We start from the raw sequence: 19,191 nt of genomic DNA, 5'->3' as shown, positions 1-19,191 counted from the left end.
GAGCCCTCAGATTCCTCCGTCCTGCGGATCCCTCGGTCCCTCAGAGCCCTCAGATCCCTCCGTCCTGCGGATCCCTCGGTCCCTCAGAGCCCTCGGCCCGCAGATCCCTCCGTCCTGCGGATCCCTCGGTCCCTCAGAGCCCTCGGTCCCTCAGATCCCTCCGTCCTGCAGAGCCCTCGGTCCCTCAGATCCCTCCGTCCTGCGGATCCCTCAGTCCCTCAGATCTCTCAGTCCCTCAGATCCCTCCGTCCTGCAGAGCCCTCGGTCCCGCCGAGCCCTCGGTCCCTCAGCGCCCCCGGTCCCTCAGCGCCCCCGGCCCACCGGAGCCCGCGGCTCCCGGCCCTGCTCCGGCTGCCTCCGGCTCCTCCTCCGCCCGCCTCCTGCCCGCCCCGGCGCCTTCCCAGGCTGCTCTCCGGGTAAACAGCGATGGCCGCCGAGGAGCGAGGCGGAGAGCCCCGAGATAACATGGGGAACCACCTCCAGCTGGTGCCCGGTGAGGGCAGGGCCGGGCCGGGGGCACCGCGGGGGACGCGCCGGGCCGGGGCTCGGCGGGCGGAGCGGGGAAGGGGAAAAGGAAAAGGGAAGGGAAGGAAGGAAGGAAGCGGAGGCGGAGAGGAGAAAGGGAAGAGGAAGAGGAAAGGGAAGGCGGGGAGAGCCCCCGGGCGGTGTGGCGAGCGCTGAGGGCCGGCGGAGCTGCGGGCGCTCCCGGCCGGTGCAAAGCGGCGGAGGGCGAGCCTTGGCCCACGGGCTCCTGCGGCCTCTGCTCCTGGGCTCCTCCAGATCCATGGAGGCCGTGAATGTTCCATGGAGGCCGTGAATGTTCCATGGAGGCCGTGAATGTTCCATTGGGGCCGTGAATGTTCCACTGGGGCCGTGAATGTTCCACTGGGGCCGTGAATGTTCCATTGGGGCCGTGGATGTGCGTGCAGGAAGGGACACGAGGGCAGCCGAGGGGGTTTCCACCAGAGTGGGCAAAGCAAGCGCTTCTCTGTGAACTGAGACCTCTGTGAAACCCAGAGCCTGAGGAAAACCTGCGTTGTTTTAGGAAATCACTGCTCTGTTTTGCAGTGAAAATAAGCAGGGAAGCAGAGGTGCTCGGGGCTGGATGCAGAGCAGTGCTGGATCCCATGTACTGCCCTGCTTATCTGTCACACACACCAGTGCAATTCCTCACCCAGGGAATTATTGCATAATTATTGCATAATAATGTGGTTTTCTTCACATGGTGCCTTCACACTGACAGGAGATCGAATGGCTGGGGAGGCAGCTTGTGCTTAACTGGAAAGAAGCATTATTTCAGAGTAAGCATTCAGGGGAGAAGGGAGCAGGAAATCCTGCCAGGAACCTGTGTCATTTCCCCTGACTGTGAGCTCTTTAGGCTTGTATGTTTTAAATAATAAGAAATTATTTCCTGAATGTTTTAGGAAATATAGCCTTAATATCACTGTAATATAAGCAATTTTCTTGGATATTTTAGGAAATACAGCTTCAATATCACATTAATAAGCTATTTCCTAAATGTTTTAGGAAATACAACATTTATATAAGCTATTTCCCAAATATTTAGGAAATACAGACTTAATATAACCTTAACAAGACTTATATATAACCTTGCCCCTTTTCCTTTAATGAGGTTCATATTTGCTCATTTCTGCACAAAGGCAATGAGAGTGGATTGGGTTTTGTTAGCAAACCTATGTGAGGGAAATGTGATTTTTGTTACACAGGGGAGCCTTCAGCGCTCGCTTTTCCCCCTCTCTGTGTGCTGAAGGTGCTGTTAATCCCGGATTTTAAAGGCAGTAGTTGGGGGTGTAAAAGCTTCAGCTTGTTTTGCCAGCTGAGAGGGAGGAGGAGAGGGAAGGCGCCGGGGTTTTCTGTGTTTCGGGCTGGCTGGTGCTGCTGCAGTGAAATGAGTCATCGTCCTCAGCCACCACCACCACACAGCAGCCACTGTGCGCTTTTGGCAGCGGCCAGCAAAAGTTTGCAGGGCACAATTCTTTCCAATCAACTGCTGCTAATTCCTTCTGCGTTCAGAAAAACAAGTGGGACGGCCTCTCCCTGTTAAAACTGTTAATGATGGATGCAGCTGGATGGGAGCACATGGGAAAATCAGAATTTGTTTTTTTCTTCCCCTCCCCTATCCTGCAGTGATGTCTAAGAACCAAACAAAAACTTCCTGGTCTTCCCCTCCATCAAACTAAGCGAAGTAATGGCTGTTTTGGAAATCTTAAACATTTTGTAATAGTTCATGGTTAGGGTTGCTAATTGAATGTAAGAAATTTCATATAGACATGGGGTATTTTTAACAGTCATTAGGCAGATGGTGTCTCATTGCTGAAAGGACTGTAATTAGGTACAATACCAAAGAGAGCCTGTAACCTCCTTTCCTGTCGTGCTGGATCGTTTCTTGCTGAGATAAATTCAATATAGGATGGATCTGTAAGAGCAGGTTCTGTAAACTATGAACTATTTAAAAAAACATATGTGAGGTGAAGCAGAAATAAGACCAGTGACTAAACATTTTGTAGGAGCATTTAACAAATGTGCCTGGAGGCCAAAGAGGGGAAAAAAAAGGTTCTCTAAAATCAGCTTTTAATGTCTTTTTCACTGTTCTCTTGTCCTCCCACTCTCAGAAATAGTGAAATTAGTGGTGCTCCATTTCTGAAGGAAAATTCTTTGCTTCTGCAGCATCTTTCTGTTTTGACATTTCCCTGCAGAACCCTTCAGGATAAGAGAACCCTTCCACCTTTTACATTTTCAACTCTGGATTATTTTTTAGAAGATATTAATTGCAAAGGTGGGCAACTAGACAGACTACTGTAAAATTTTTTTTTTCCACCTTGTAATAGCTTTCAAGGTGTAAATTATGTTTTTCAGCACCACTGGGATTATCCATTACCCAGCAGCTCTTGGTGTAAGAGTCCTGGAGACTGGTTTATGCTAACATGTAGTTTAGACATAACATGGTGTATAAATAATGTTTGTGTTCAAAGAAATAGGGTCAGTTAATGCAATGACGGATAATTTAATTGTCCTCTTGCCTGCAAATCACTTTAGGATTGGCTGAGAAATGGGAAGGATGCAGTAGTTTTTAAATACTATTTTGTATCTGAAATCCCTTGGAGTCTTGTGATTTGCTTCCTCAGGAGCTGCCTTTGCTGGGTTTGTGTTTGGTGTACACACAGCAGACAGAGGCTGACAGCAATTAAATTGTCTAAAAAACCAGCAAGAGTCTCTGCATGAATCCGGAGTTTCCCATTGCTTCTTACTCACTTGCAGTTTGATTGTTGAGGTTTGTGCAGCTTCAGACACTTTACTCAGCATCCTACAAAGAATGAAGTTATCTGGCATCCTGGTGTGCAGACAGAAAACCTTTAGAGCTGAGATAAGGAAGTACCACTGTAGTGAAAACCTGAACTGACAGCCTTTGTTTATTATTTTCTCCCAAGAAAAGTTGTTCTTTAGCCTTTCAGAAATAAATTACCAGCTTTTGACCCTTTCTATGGAGTGATGATTCTGCTGTAACAGCAAGAAAATTATTTTCCTCCAGTTTATTTCCCTGTGCAAGGCTGTAGCCTGGGAATATTGGATGCATTTCCCTGATTCTCAGGTTTTTCTCAGTATCTCAGTCTTTGCTGATTGATTTCTACACAATGTTCTGTATGTGCTTCTCAGTAGAGAGTGAGGAAGAGGATGACAATGAAATGGAAGTGGAAGACCAAGATAGTAAAGAAGCTGAGAAGCCAAACATCATTAATTTTGATACCAGTTTGCCCACATCACATATGGTATGTTTTTATATGTTGTCCATTAAATATATCCTGAAGGGATTTGAATGGGGTTTGTATAGTTTTATTGTCATGTTATTAAGCCACAAATTTAGATTTATTTTCACAGAATCATAAGATCATAGAGTGGTTTGGGTTGGAAAAAAGGGCACCAGTTGCACCCCCTGGGAAGGGACACCTTCCACTGTCCCAGGTGCTCCAGCCCCAATGTCCAGCCTGGCCTTGGGCACTGCCAGGGATCCAGGGGCAGCCCCAGCTGCTCTGGGTACCTCTGCCAGGGCCTGCCCACCTTCACAGGGAACAATTCCTGCCCAAGATCCCATCCAACCGTGCCCTCTGGCAGTGGGAAGCCATTCCCTGTATCCTGGCACTCCATGCCTTGTGAAGAGTCTCTGTCCATTTTTCCTGTAGCTCCTTTAGATCCTTAGATCACCCTGGAGCCTTCTCCAGGCTGAACACCCCCAACCTCCCAGCAGAGCAGCTCCATCCCTGTGCTCACCGTGGTGTCCGTGTCCTCCCTGAGCTCCCAGCCCTTCCTGAGTGTCCCTCCTTGCCGTTGGCAGTACCTGGGCTCGGACATGGAGGAGTTCCACGGGAGGACAGTGCACGATGACGACAGCTGCCAGGTGATCCCCGTGCTGCCCCGGGTGATGGTGATGCTGATCCCCGGGCAGACGCTGCCGCTGCAGCTCTTCCGCCCCCAAGAGGTTAGCATGGTGCGGAATTTAATTCAGAAAGACAGAACCTTTGCTGTCCTTGCATACAGGTAAAAGCCACGGGCGGGTTGCTGGTGTGTGCAGCATGTTTTTAGCGCAGTTTCTGTGGATACTAAAGCAAAAGCAGATGGTTGCGTCAGTTCTGTGCTCGATAACAAGCTGAAATTGTTTAGCAAAAATTGTCAATGGCAGTGTAGGTGCTTGACAGCATCATGTGTTTGTGTGGAGAAACAGCAAGTGCTGATCTGCTTCCTTGTTTGAGCATCCTCTTCATTTCAGTAACTGTTTGTTCCATCTTGTTAAAGAATAAGCCTTGACCTGAAATGTAAAAGTCACATTCTTGTTTTGAGAGCTGTATTGTTGCTTGTTTTGTGTGTGAATTAACAAGCACTGGCAAATGTTTCACAGTAGAGTTGAGAGACAGGAGGTGATAGAAAAGTGGAAAAGAGGAAAGCTGATCAGTGCCAGAAGAAGTTGGGAATGTTCCTCCCTCTTCACTCTGCAATTTACTATGGATTAATTGTGTGGGAGGTGGGAACAGTTCCTGTTATAAAGTCAATCTGAAGAGTGTCGATGCTTTCAGTGTCTGCATATGAAATGCTGGTGATCCCTGTGCTCCCAGAATGTCACATCTAGACCCTAAAATAAAACCAAATCACCTGGAAAAAAAACCCAACCAACAAAAACAATAGAAGTTGCTTTGTAATAGAAAAATATTATTGTGATTAGTTAAAGATATTTCACCAAAAATTGCTTTTTTTGATCAGACCAATCATGTACAGTCAGTGCAGGCAGACTGGAGTCTGAATGAGCAGTGCTGTTTGGAGGGAGGTAATTAATTTAATTTATCTTCAATTCTGTTACTTTTAGTAATGCACATGAGAGGGAAGCACATTTTGGAACGACAGCAGAAATCTATGCCTACAGAGAAGAGCAGGAGTACGGAGTTGAAACTGTCAAGGTGAAAGCAATAGGAAGACAGAGGTTCAAGGTGCTTGAAATACGAACACAGTCAGATGGGTAAGAAAATGATGCCATTGAATCTATACTCAAGTCAACTTTGATAGAAGTACTCTCTTATTTTCTGTATTCCAGTTTGATTACTGTGATATTTAGAGGCTCTTCTGACTAGTTTTATCATATTATGTAATTAATGCCTTTTTCCATTTCTAAAAGTTATCAAGGTCCTGGATATTCAGTAAGAATATGCTGAATCTTCCCTCTTTTTCCAGTCCTTGGCAGCCTGCCCTGCAGCATGGCAGTGCCACTGGCCAGAGGTCCAGGCTCCAGCATTGATCTGGGAGCATGTGACAATTCTTAGCACAATTGCTAGAGCTTCTGTAGTGTTTTCTGCAAGGCTTGTGGAGTATTACTCTCCAATTCTGTAAATCTAGAGCTACTCCCCTGTATCCTGCAATTGAGCATAGTGGCATTGCTTTAGAAAGAGGCCTGGGAGCAGCATTTCTGTGGTTTTGTGACCTGCAGCTGAAGAAATGAAGAATACCTGTGCTGTTTGCTCTCTGACATTTGGCACACATAACAGACTCTGAATGCTGGAGCTTGGGAAAAGCCCTGCTTGGACACATGGTGGCAGTGCTTGGACAGCTGCAGCACAGCAGCTTTGGTACTGGGAATTCACTGCCCAGAGCTCCTTAGCAAGAAGAGCATTTCCATAATTCTTGGCATTTCTGATTCCTGAGTGCTTTTGGCACAACATAATCTTACAATTTATTGTAAGTTACCAGTTCAGTGCTGTCCCTGTGAGAAAATCAGGAATTTGTAATGACACACCCCTCAATATTTCAGAATTTCTGCTGCATAAGCCTGATGAAACATGAAGTCTTTCCTGCTGGACAGCATTCTTAGTAGCCTCATAACATATGCTGAGGTCTTTGTAGAAGAGGTGACCTTTGATGCTAGGATATTAAAATCTGATCTGAGTCTGTATCCTATTTCTGCTGATTCTGACCTCTAGCTCAGCACAGAGGCTTTTGTGGTTTGAAGATAGAAAAATGCATTTCAGCTAAACTGAGGTATTGAGATGGAAGAGCTGATTATTTATACCAAAAGTAACTTGAGGAGACAAAAATCTAGATCTCTAAGTGCTGAGACTGTGCAATGTTGAGCTGTGTTGCCACTGCCAATGTGTCTGTATTTCTGTCCACCACAATCCCAACTGATCTATAGTGCTCTGAAATAAAAGGAAGTTCTGATGGAATGGGTTGTTGTTTAAATTCTCTAGTACTGGGGAGTGATTAATCCATTGCACCAGCCTGTATTCCCATAAGCAGTAAAATCCATTTTTTTAAATGCATGTATTTGAAAAAACATTTTAAAAATATATGTACACTGCATCTTCTTGTTTCCTTTCTCAGAATCCAGCAGGCTAAGGTACAAATCCTGCCTGAGCGAGTGCTGCCTCCCACCATGTCAGCAGTGCAGCTGCAGTCTCTCAGCAGGTGCCACGTGCTTCCCTCTTCCAAACCCACTTCCTGGCAGGACAGAGCCATCTGTCAGTGGTGGCAGAAGTACCAAAAGGTGAGAAGTTATTCTACAGCTTTGGTTATTTTGGGTTTTTTTAAATTTTTGTCTTAATTTTTGATGGCATCTTGAGAATCAGTATCCAATTCCATGTGTAGAGGAGGGAGTACAACAGGGAAGGCAGATTCCAACCTCCTGCTTTTCATGGAATCACACAATGGTTTGGGTTGGAAAGGTCCTTGAAGTCCATCCATCCCATGGGCAGGGACACCTTCCACTATCCCAGGTTTCTCCAAGTCCTGTCCAGCTTGGCCTTGGACACTTCCAGGGATGGGGAATCCACAACCTATCTGGGCACCCTGTGCCAGTTGATATCTGTATTTATTATTTACTCCATTGTTTCGTTGGCACAGAGAAGTTACCTTGAAATCTTCTGCCTCTGTAGAGATCTTTGGAACTACCTCCAGAAATTAATACAGAGTCCTGGTAACTTGACTCATGTGTGGATTTGCTTTTTTCTTCAATGGTTTTGAACTCTTGTACTCTGAAAATCAAAGAAAAAACTCCACTGATAACAAAGAGCTCTTGATTCTCAGAGATCCTGACCAAGTTCATGTGAATTAATGAGCCCAGAAACACTGAGCTGTGGGGTGGAAATCCCTTTCCAAGGCTCATTCTGTCAGGTGAAGCTGCAATGAAGTGAACCCACTGTAGGACAAACTTGGGATGCAGATCCAGAGCAGGGTAATTGTCCTGTTGACCTCCATCTCTCTACTGTGTAATTTGTAAATGAGGAGAGTTGCCCTCAAGGGGGAGATTAAAATTGAATTTGTACATATTTGCAGTGCAATATGAGCTCCTCTTTTGCAAAGCAGTGTAGTTATGTTGTGTGCTGCATTTTAGGCTTCTATTAACTAAAGCTCTGAACTTCTGTATTCAGAAATCACTGGAGAAAATTGGTTAATTAAACAAATAACATTACACTGGTGGAATTTTGGTGGTTCCAGGGACAGCTGGTGGAGAGTTAGGAACAGATGCACTGTTAATAGCACTTAAAATTTGAACTGTCTCCATTTCAGATAGGTACCCTTTTGAAAGATATAATTTTTTATTACTAAACATCAGAAGCCCCTCTAATGCAGAGACAGTTTTTGTGACAAAATCCATGTATTGTCCTGTTCAGAAGGTTTAGCCCTCAGTGTATTTGAAAATGGGTTTGGAAGCTTCACAGTGAAGTGCTGGTCCTGATGGGGATAATTTCTTGTTTCTTTAAATAATCAGGTCTGTCTCCCATTTTTTATTTGCTTAAAAAGACCCCTGTCCCTAAAATCTGCTTTTGTTAAAGAATAAACATTTGTGGGTTTGTTTTCAGAGGAAGTTCCACTGTGCAAGTTTGACATCTTGGCCCCCCTGGCTCTACTCCCTCTATGATGCTGTAAGTTCACCCTGAAATCAAATAACCTGCAGTCAGCCTTATAGCTATAATATCTAAGTATGGGATAATATAAGAGCTTTCATTTTGTTGGCTCATAATTTCCATTTTAAAGCATTTTATATTCAATGTAGTGTGAAAGGATCAGGGAGGGCTTCCCCCTCTGTGGTTGTTCCCTCCTTCCTAGAGTCTGGGAGAGATTCTGGTTCCTGCTGTGTTGTCTCAGAGCAAAACCAGTTAAAATACATAGGTACAAAGTGATTCTTTAATTATTCTTTAATTAAAAGCTACTGTCCACTTAGGGAAAAGAGCTTACTCTACATTTTCCTTCCCTTTTATTTTTTTTTCCTAAGAAAACAGCAATACCTGTGTATTTAAATTAGCTTTTCTTCTAACAAAAGGAAACCTTGATGGAAAGAGTCAAGAGGCAGCTCCATGAGTGGGATGAAAACCTTAAAGACGAATCTCTTCCATCAAACCCAATAGGTACGAGGTTTTATGAACCCACATTTTTTATTTTCAATTTTTTAAATTTCTTAAGAGACCACAGCTTAGATCATTACCTGTGGTAGAGTAAATAGAAATAATTGGATTTATTTCTCTGTTAATTCTAACAGACCTGCTGCTTTCTCATTTCTAGATTTTTCTTACAGAGTTGCTGCCTGCCTGCCCATTGATGATGCTTTACGTATCCAGTTGCTCCAGATAGGCAGTGCTGTGCAGAGGCTCCGTTGTGAGTTAGATATCATGAACAAAGTGAGTAGTTCTTCTTTGTTTGCCATCAAATTGCCCAAAAAAATTGGAGTGACTGTTACAATTCTTTGAGAAATTATGGAATTTCCAGCTAATCCTTCCAGAGAATGAATTTGGGTGTTCTGTTCTTTCTTCAAAAGTTTGTTCAAAAGGAAAAGGATGTCTCAGTGCTGGATTAAGTTTGGCAGCAAGCAAGAAATATATAATAATAAATAACAATATAATATATAGTAATAATATATTATAACATATAGCAAAAAATATAATATCATATCAATCTCCTTTTGTTAGAAGTGTTTCAGTCTGGCACAGCACTTTCTTAGCCAAGAGATGGTGCTAGAAGTCCAGTGTTGTTAACAACCATCACAGCCACACACTGACACCACAATCATTTTGCCATGGAAATTTGTGGATTTTGTAGCAAAATCTTCTTAGTATTGAGCATAAAGCTAAAGATTGGACTAAACAGATTTTTTTTTGTGAAAGACATATTTATTTCTTAGGCAATTCCTTGTTAAGATGTTCAAAAACTTGTTTTCCTTCCCTTCTTTCCATTGCCATGGCCTTGTAATGTTCTAAATGTTCTATTTTTGTGTAGTACGGTTCTTTGTAATGATTTATATTTTCTAAATAACAGTACTGTGTTTGTCTAATGGATACAGAGCAGTGGGAATTTTGCCTGTTTGCCTAACAATTACTGTCATTAAATTCTTGCCTCTTTCTGGGGAGGAGAGACCCACAATGTCATTTTAATAGTGATCCTCTTTCCTAAATCATGCACCAGAAATTTAAAGAAAGGAGACAGAAAACATCTCTTCCATATTCTGAGACAAAATGGGCAGGTTTTTGCCTGAGGCTATAATCAGACTAAATTCCACTTGTCTTTTCTGACATGAAACTCTGAAAACACCCAGATACTCAAGTGCTACTGAGAACTGTTCATGTTCAGTAATTATATATTTTCTATAGAGACAGGAAAACTTTAACTTGAATTTATGAGGGTAACTTAAGTTGCTTTTTAGCCTATACCCAAAAGGTGTTTTCTTCATCATAATGTGACATTTTGCTCTATAAATGTGTTTAAATGTGTCAGAATGAGGAGTGCATTATGACTTTTTACAGTTTATTTATCAGCATTTTTTTTCCAAAGCCAGAGTTCTTTAGGATGGCCTGGCTTGTTCAGGATGTAATTGCCAGTAATAAAACTGATCCTTAGAGCTGATCCATTTTCCTTTCTCTCTGATACCAGAGAATTAGACTGGACCTTTATCAGCTTTCCCTGGTGCTAACCTGGTTAGCAGTGCTTATTCTAAGGAATGTTCCTGACTCCCAGGTGTCCCACTGTGAGTTCCACTTGGGAGTGTTAATTGCAGGCATTAGAGAGCTTTGGAAGTGGAGCCATGGATTGAAATAGTGGCTAAATTGGACTCTGGTGCTGTGTGAGCATTGGATTGCACTCTGTGAGTGAGGGTGTCTCAAAGAAAGGTCCCTGGCAGGAGAGAGAGGCCAGGGGAGCTTCAAGGGGGGATGAAGAGGATCAGGGTAGTAGAGCTCTTGTCCTTGCTCATCTCCAGCGAGCAGAGTGGGGCAAGGACCAGTGGCACCTCCAGGAAAGGATCTGGAGCAGCTGAAATCCAACAAAAACCTCTGAAGGCAGCAAAGGAGAGAGGAAGGAGTGATTGGAGTACGTGGTGTCACAGCAGAGAGCAGCTCAGGGGGCTCAGAAACACAAACTCCAGGTTTTAAGAGAACTGTCCTTGGGTGCAGCATTTTATTCCAAAATCCTGTGGCTTATTCTGGGGGGAGTTTCACAGGCATTACCCTTAAAAAGAAGTAATGCATGTCCTGAAAACCAATGGGAGTGTTCTGCTGAGCTGATTTAAATGCTTCTTTTCTGGGCAGTGGCAGTGATGAATTGTTTAGTTCTACTTTGTAGAAATTGTAGAAGATGGATTAATCTGTTACAATCTCCAGGAGAGAGATCAATATGTTTTACCTATTTTTTGTGAGGAAATTAAACCCATTGATCTACAGTACCCTCAAATTTAAGAAAGACTTAATGATTGCATTTGTCTCATTTGCCTTTTCTGTGCTGTATTGCAGAAGAGCAAAGGTTGTTTTTTCTAAATTAGCCTTTAGAGACCTTAAAAGGTTGGCTCATTTATTATCTTTGTGGAGTCAGATCCAATTCTCTGTGTGTGGATCTTTTTGTGAGGAAAAGATATGGAAAATGTTATGTCTTTTAGATAATAAATGTCTAAATAAGTAAAATGCATAGAAAAAAATATCCCACATCAGTGACTGCTGCTCAGATGAACAAAACAGTTGGTCCAAAGTCTGTTCTGATGGAAAGGGAGAGACATTTTTATTATTTCCCACTGCAGACAAGCATCTGGAAATTAATGAAATTATCTTTGTTTCTCTTTCCCAGTGCACGTCTCTCTGTTGTAAGCAATGCCAAGACACAGAAATAACTACCAAGAATGAAATATTCAGGTGAGTTTATTATTCTTCATATTGGGCAGCTCCTTGGTCAGAAACACGGGCACAGCAAAGCAGATTAAGCTGGGTTAAGTTTTAAAACTGCTGGGTTTGCCATGGCTCCAATAAAATTTAAGTAAATATTTATAGAGAGTTTATATTTGAGCTTTTTTAATAAAAAGTTATGAAATCTCAGCTTTTCCAGGCATATTGGAACAGAAATTGGTGTTGTGCCACACCCCCAGCACCTTTCACTGAACAATTTTAAATACAAATGTGTTGCATAAACACTTTTTCATCCTGGTATTGCTGGATAAAGTTTATGATATCCCACATTTTATTTCTCAGCACTTCATTTCTGTGTCAACAGACACAAGAGCAAATTAAAATGCACTAATTAGGGGATATAAACAGACTCCCAGTATGCTGGCATGCAGGGAAGGTTTCTATTTAAGCCATGAAATGTTGTGATCCCGTTTTTCTTTGAAGAATTAAAGGTTATTTCTTAAATAATAGGTTATTCAAACCTATCCTCTGTTTGCCCTATACAATATCTCCCATGTTTAACAATGATTACATTTCCCATATAATTGCTGCTTCTGTCAGCCTTGTCACTGCTTTTAATCTTGATTAACTCCCATCAGCCCATCCCCTCTGATAATGGGAAGGTTAAAAGATGGTTTGGGTTAACAAAGTCTCCCCACAGTTCTTCTTTATCAGTGTGATAAGGAGCTGATGGGGTAATTAAAAGCCATTTCTTATCTTCTAATCAAATAATGGATTGCAGACACCACAATTCCTGCTCTGTCAATATGATGAACTTTTAACAGAAGATGCTGAGACGTTGGTGCAATAAATGAACAATTTCCTTACTTTTAAAGTTACATTTTCCTTGCATTTCTTGGAACTTGCTGTTTAAAGTAACACACAGGATGAGTCTTATCATGTACTTCCCTGCACTTCTAAGCAGATTTGAGCAATGATATTTTAAATTAGCATCTATTTTCTTTCAGTTTTTAGTAGTATAATTCAAGGTACTTTTTTCCCCACCTACAAAAAGTGGATTTTTATGCTCTGTTGAAATATTTTAAACTTAGCTGGCAGTTTTTTCTCTGTTTACATTTGCCACCTTTTGAGGTTGTTTTTTTTTTTTTTCCTTTTTTAATTATTTTTCCTTGCATTCTGATCAATTTCCTTGTGTGTTGTAGCTTATCCTTGTGTGGGCCCATGGCAGCCTATGTGAATCCCCATGGATACATCCATGAAACCCTCACTGTATATAAAGCCTGCAACCTGAGTCTCAGTGGACGGCCCTCCACAGAGCACAGCTGGTTCCCTGGGTAAGAACAGCAACATTTTTATTAGAAAATCACCCAAATTAGCTATTTTTGGCAAGCTGAAATAGTAGATATTGAGTTTTTTAGGCACATGTCATCATTTCCCTCATGTAAAAATTAAAGAAGTGAGTTTAGACTTATTCAAAATACAGATTAAAATGGAAAAATCGTGTAAAACTGTGCAGAATTTAATATTTTTTAAATAGGGAAATATTAAGATTTTGAAACATAGTCTAGAATCGAAACTCTTTAAACCAATTTGTCTGGAAATTTCTTTGTGTGTAGTTTTGTTTAAAGTTTAAAACTGATTTCAGATTTTTTTTCCTCACAGCTTTAGTGCAAATGAAAACCAGAATATATAAATGCATTTTGTCTACTGAAATACATTTTTATATATAAAACCTGAATAAATGTTTCATGAAATTAAAAACTAGTAACATTTGTATTGATCTGATTATCTTTGATTTTATTTTAATAATAATTAATAACAAGTCTGCCTCTCTGAGATGGCAACAGAATTAAGCGTTGCAATGTAAAAGTTTGCTTAATAATAACAGGTCTTGCATCCAGGGTATTTTTCCTGGAATATCACAAAGAACTGAGCAATTACTTGGAGGAAGTCTGGCATTTCTGTCACATGTTGTAACATTCCCTAAAGAAAATTTGAGACTTTTAATATCTGGAGTTAATATTGCTTGTGCTTTTGTGTTTTCTCAGCTTTTCTGTTATACCTTTGAAATATTCATGTTCTACCTCATAAAACTGTTAGAGAAAAGCTCTGCTGCTGTGGGAAGTGCAAATAATTCCCTGTTATTTGAGGAGCAAGGCAAAAACCACTTTCATTCCCATTAAATAATTTACTCTGAGAAGTTTTCTGAACCCTCTTTAGGGCTCTCAGCATTTCTTACTGCTGGAACCGGGGGCAATAACGAGCTTTGGTTGCTTCCTCTCTTTGAAGAGGCAAGAGACGGCTTTGGGGCTGGGATGTTTGTGGGGCTTTTTGCTTTATTTTTTGAAGATCTGTTTTAGATGGGAGCTGGGCACTGGATTCCTGAGGATTCTTTGCAAACCCAGCTGGGGATTGTCACCCAAACCCACCTGGGGATTGTCACCCAAACTCAATTTGGGGATTGTCACCCAAACCCATTTGGGATTGTCACCCAAACCCATTTGGGATTGTCACCCAAACCCAGCTGGGGATTGTCACCCAAACCCAGCTGGGGATTGTCACCCAAACCCATTTGGGATTGTCACCTAAACCCATTTGGGGATTGTCACCCAAACCCATTTGGGGATTGTCACCCAAACCCATTTGGGATTGTCACCCAAACCCATTTGGGGATTGTCACCCAAACCCATTTGGGGATTGTCACCCAAACCCATTTGGGATTGTCACCCAAACCCAGCTGGGGATTGTCACCCAAACCCATTTGGGGATTGTCACCCAAACCCAGCTGGGGATTGTCACCCAAACCCATTTGGGATTGTCACCCAAACCCATTTGGGATTGTCACCCAAACCCATTTGGGGATTATCACCCAAACCCAGCTGGGATTGTCACCCAAACCCATTTGGGATTGTCACCCAAACCCATTTGGGGATTGTCACCCAAATCCATTTGGGATTGTCACCCAAACCCAGCTGGGGATTGTCACCCAAACCCATTTGGGATTGTCACCCAAACCCATTTGGGATTGTCACCCAAACCCATTTGGGATTGTCACCTAAACCCATTTGGGGATTGTCACCCAAACCCATTTGGGATTGTCACCCAAACCCATTTGGGATTGTCACCTAAACCCATTTGGGGATTGTCACCCAAACCCATTTGGGGATTGTCACCCAAACCCATTTGGGGATTGTCACCCAAACCCATTTGGGGATTGTCACCCAAACTCAATTTGGGGATTGTCACCCAAACCCAGCTGGGATTGTCACCCAAACCCATTTGGGATTGTCACCCAAACCCATTTGGGGATTGTCACCCAAATCCATTTGGGATTGTCACCCAAACCCAGCTGGGGATTGTCACCCAAACCCATTTGGGATTGTCACCCAAACCCATTTGGGATTGTCACCCAAACCCATTTGGGATTGTCACCTAAACCCATTTGGGGATTGTCACCCAAACCCATTTGGGGATTGTCACCCAAACCCATTTGGGGATTGTCACCCAAACCCATTTGGGGATTGTCACCCAAACCCATTTGGGGATTGTCACCCAAACTCAATTTGGGGATTGTCACCCAAACCCAGCTGGGATTGTCACCCAAACTCAATTTGGGGATTGTCAGCTGCTGAAGCATTTTCCAAAGGCCTTTCCCTTGACCAAGGCTTTGCTGTGCCCTCGGCAGGTACGCCTGGACCATCGCCCAGTGCAGGATCTGCGGGAGCCACATGGGCTGGAAGTTCACGGCCACCAGGAAGGAGCTGTCCCCTCCCAAGTTCTGGGGGCTGACGCGCTCGGCGCTGCTGCCGCGCATTCCCGAGGGGGACGGGGAGGACTCGGAGCGCGGCCGCTCGCCGCTGCTGTGCCTGTGACAGCCCCAGTGCACCTGCTCTGTGCTGCTTCCCTGCTTCCTCAGCCCAGGAACCCCGGGAAGCACGTCCCATCCCCAGGGAACCAGGCTCACCCAGCTCCCCGTGCTGTTCCTCGGGAGCTCCGGACTGTTCCTGGAGAGGGGGGTGCCAGGAGACACCAGGAGTGAAGGTCCACGTGGGACACCAGGAAATCTCTGATCCACGTGGACACACTTGAGACTGGACTTGTGTAATTCCCACTTGCAGTGAAGGAAGGGGGATGGAAACTAAAATCCAACTAAAATCCCAATAAGCAGAGTCTGATTTATGCAATATTCCCTGGATGGTAGATAGCAGTTACTGCTGTGGAGAGTTTGCCATAACACACTTACACGTGGTTTGCTGAGAATCCCTCTTTCTAACTCTGAGGTCCTTCAGGTTTGCTGCTTGTGCTGTTTCTCAGCTTTTTGCTGAATAACCATGGAAGAGAGAAGCAGCCTGAGAGTTTTGGAGTGCTGGAATGTGCAAAAGCTGGAATTGCAGCTGCCTCCCAGGATGGAGCCCGTGGGGAAGTGTCTGTTCCTTACAAGTTGTCTCATCTGTTTTAGTCCATTTGATTTTAGAAGTCTTAAATTTTAAACTGTTGGTAAGAAGTGCACAGGTCAGTCCCAGAGAGTAAACAGCATTGTCATGTTCAGTGTGCTTCAATTACTTCCCAATACTGTTGCTGGTAGTGGAATTCTTTAGTAGTGGAAATGTCCATGGGGTTTGGGAAGGACTCTAAAACACCCCACTGAGGTGATTTTTAAGTAGTACTTGTTGTGACAAAGGGAAGGAAAAACCTCTTTTAGTTATTTTGTTTTCACTTTCAGATCATAAAGTAAAATTTCACATTATCACCTTACAAAGCGCAAAAGTTTCCAAATAAAACAGAAATAAAGGCAATGCTTTTTTGAGGGGAGATTTCTTGGTAGATTTTTGGTTTGCTTTGCTTTTTATTTTGTCTGTGCTCCACAAACTGGGTGCCAAACTGGGGCAGCTTTTGCCACGGATTTATTGGGTTTTTTCCTCTCAGAATGCACTTTGGTGATGGCAGTGGAGATATTTTCAGTGCTTGTGCACATAAACACTTGTTTTTCTTGTGAAGCTTTTATCATTCACTCCTAATTCCTTCACAGTGATGTAAAACTAGTCAAGTTTAAGACATGAGCCACTGGTTGCTTGTTCTCTGTCAGGCTCCAGGCAGGTGTAGCAAGGACAGATCACAAGCCTGGAACACCAGGAGCTGATTCCCATGGCAGAAAAACACCCCAAACCATGGACTTGCTGCTGGGTATTTGTCATGCCAGGTATGTAGAGATTAATTGTGTAACTCAGGTTTAGTTCTTTGAAACTTTCTACCTCTGTGCTGCTTCTGTTCTTCTTAGACACTTTTAATTCCATGTGCAGTGCCCTGACTTGGCAGTGAAAAGCAGAATTTGGGATGTGGCTCTGAGCCACCAGAAGGGTGATGATGGCTCATTTTCAACAGAAAATTTCTCATTTTTCAACAGAAAACATTCTGAATGTTGATAATAATTCATTATAAGCTTGGAAAGCCAAGCACTGGTGTGAGAGGGAGACTGGGAATGCTCTGTGTTTGTGAATCCTCTGGAAGCAGGCCTGGCTTTCCCTCACCCCTGCACACACAACACATCTGGGCTGTACATTTGGGTTATTTTATTGTTTTTCCCCTCAAAGCCCCTCCTGTCTGTTGTTCCTGTGACCCTCAGTGGGTGCCTTGGGACGAGCATTCACTGGGGGCTGGGGAAGGGGAATTTCAAAAGGATTTTCTCAGCTGTCACTGAACTTCTAAAGGTTCAGTTCTTTGGGGTTTTGGCTGAGTCTTTTGGATTCTCAGTTAAAAATGGCAATGTTTGAATCCAGAATAAGTGTATTTTTGGTGTTTTGTGTATATAATCAAATGTAAGTTAATATAATCAAGGTAAGTCAGGAGTAAATTAATACTAATTAAATTCTATTGTTGATGATGCTGTTCCATGTGCTTAACATGTGCAGTGTTTGCTAGATTTGAGTCTGTGACACTTCCCAGGTTGAATCCTGTGGTGGTGGATCCCATCCTTACTGGGAGGTATCAGAATATCCAGTGCTCCAGGGTGTGGAATTGGGAATGGTTTTCCTTACATTGGTTCATATTTTCCATGCTTTCTTCTCTTTTGAAAAGAAAACTATTGGTGGGAATTAGGGAAAATTTGGAACATCAGTATGGAAAAATATGGACAGCAGCTGCTTAGGAGAGCTAATGAAGGGAAACCAGATTTTATGAATATTTACTACATTTACCCCATTGATTGGTTGAGTAGCTTCCTACAGGAATTAATGAATCCAGTGGGCAGGACTGAGGGATCACAGGATTTACAGCACAGACTTGATCATTTTCAAGCCATCATTGCAACATCACCAACACACCAGTCAGAGCCTGTAACTTAGCAAGTTTTCAATTATTTTAGTTTCATTTTGGCAAATTGGTAGAACCACTTGCACACTGGATCTGGAACATTTCAGATACTCATTTGTTTTTTATTAATGCTCTTTTTGGATGTGCTGCAGTTCGTTTGTTCCTCTCTTTGTCACCTTTAACTGCTCTGTGAACTGCTCCAGGGGTAGCCCAGTCTCTGCTTTAACTCTTCCTTCTCTCTGCCTTTTGGGACAACTTTTCTGACAAATCTTGTGGCTTGCAAATATTTGCAAAGAATAAAATTCAATTTGTTTCAAAACTCACCTGGTTTTGTTGATTGTTGGGGCGGGAAAAGGAAAAGTTTGAGTTTATGATGTGGTTTTAACAGGTTGACTGCAAAAAACCAAAGTTCCACTCCCAAGTCTGTGCTGGCTCCGCTGGCCCAGGACAGAGAAGGTAAGGAGTAACATGGGAGAGAGGGGAGGTTGTCAGCTAATTAAAATCCATTGTGAATATCATTTAATTAATCAACTAATCTGTTGGAGAACTTTATTTGACCATGTGTGCATCAAGCTTCTTCATGTCTCCCCATTTGCCATTTAAATAGCTCATACTCTATAAAGGAGTGTTTACTTAAACCCAGCATTCTTCCAGAACCCAGGATGGCACTGCTTGCCTAAAATATGTAAATACTTTTTATTTCATGCCTTTCATTTTCCTAGGGGTTGATTTTAGTGGAAGATAAAGAGAGATACTCAATAGACCAATGGGAAACCTCAAGCATGAGCTGATCTTTAAAGAGGTGCTGGGACACAGGTGATCCCTGCACTGAATTCCAAGCAGGACTGGAAGGTGCTTGTGGAATAATCTGGTTTTGCTGGTTTTTGTGAGCCCTGGAGATTTGTAGCAGGATCCTCTGTGTTACCAGTGAGGGGTGGAGGAAATGGAGTTCCCTCTGCTTTTAGTGACCAGCTTGGCCAAATAATCTCCAATTAAACATATAAATTTCCACTTAGTAATACTAAAGATGGCTTTGAAAATCTGATTGATTCAATAGTGCACTCTACAGCAGCAGTAACTCCCTATACTGTGCAGTAAATAATTCTGATTAAAGTCTTTTCAGGCTAATCATTACCAGCATCAATTAAACTAAATCATTCCTTGCTGTTTGTATGCGTGATTGGGGTTGTCATCCTTAATCCTGGGGGACAAAGTTGTGCAGAGG

General features: G+C 42.8%; 1 protein-coding gene across 2 annotated transcripts; it reads left to right on the top strand.

Annotated features, from left to right (window-relative positions):
• The first annotated feature begins 385 nt into the window (after positions 1-385).
• Positions 386-18,317, top strand: CRBN (cereblon). 2 transcript variants are annotated; one of them, XM_058844913.1, is made up of 11 exons: positions 386-493; positions 3,676-3,788; positions 4,352-4,554; positions 5,375-5,524; positions 6,880-7,042; positions 8,358-8,420; positions 8,819-8,903; positions 9,058-9,173; positions 11,602-11,666; positions 12,860-12,991; positions 15,343-18,317. In XM_058844913.1, exons 1-11 carry the CDS (start codon positions 427-429, stop codon positions 15,527-15,529), a joined length of 1,344 nt encoding a protein of 447 aa, XP_058700896.1. In that variant the 5' UTR covers positions 386-426; the 3' UTR covers positions 15,530-18,317. The 2 variants fall into 2 exon arrangements, with proteins under 2 accessions (XP_058700896.1, XP_058700897.1); XM_058844914.1 differs by having other exon boundaries at positions 409-493; positions 3,679-3,788.
• Positions 18,318-19,191: the final 874 nt, after the last annotated feature.

The sequence above is a fragment of the Poecile atricapillus genome, chromosome 9, assembly GCF_030490865.1.
Source record: "Poecile atricapillus isolate bPoeAtr1 chromosome 9, bPoeAtr1.hap1, whole genome shotgun sequence".
In the NCBI taxonomy this organism is placed as follows: domain Eukaryota; kingdom Metazoa; phylum Chordata; class Aves; order Passeriformes; family Paridae; genus Poecile; species Poecile atricapillus.
Note: the sequence above shows the minus strand (reverse complement) of the source record. Positions and strands in the feature narration are given on the sequence as shown.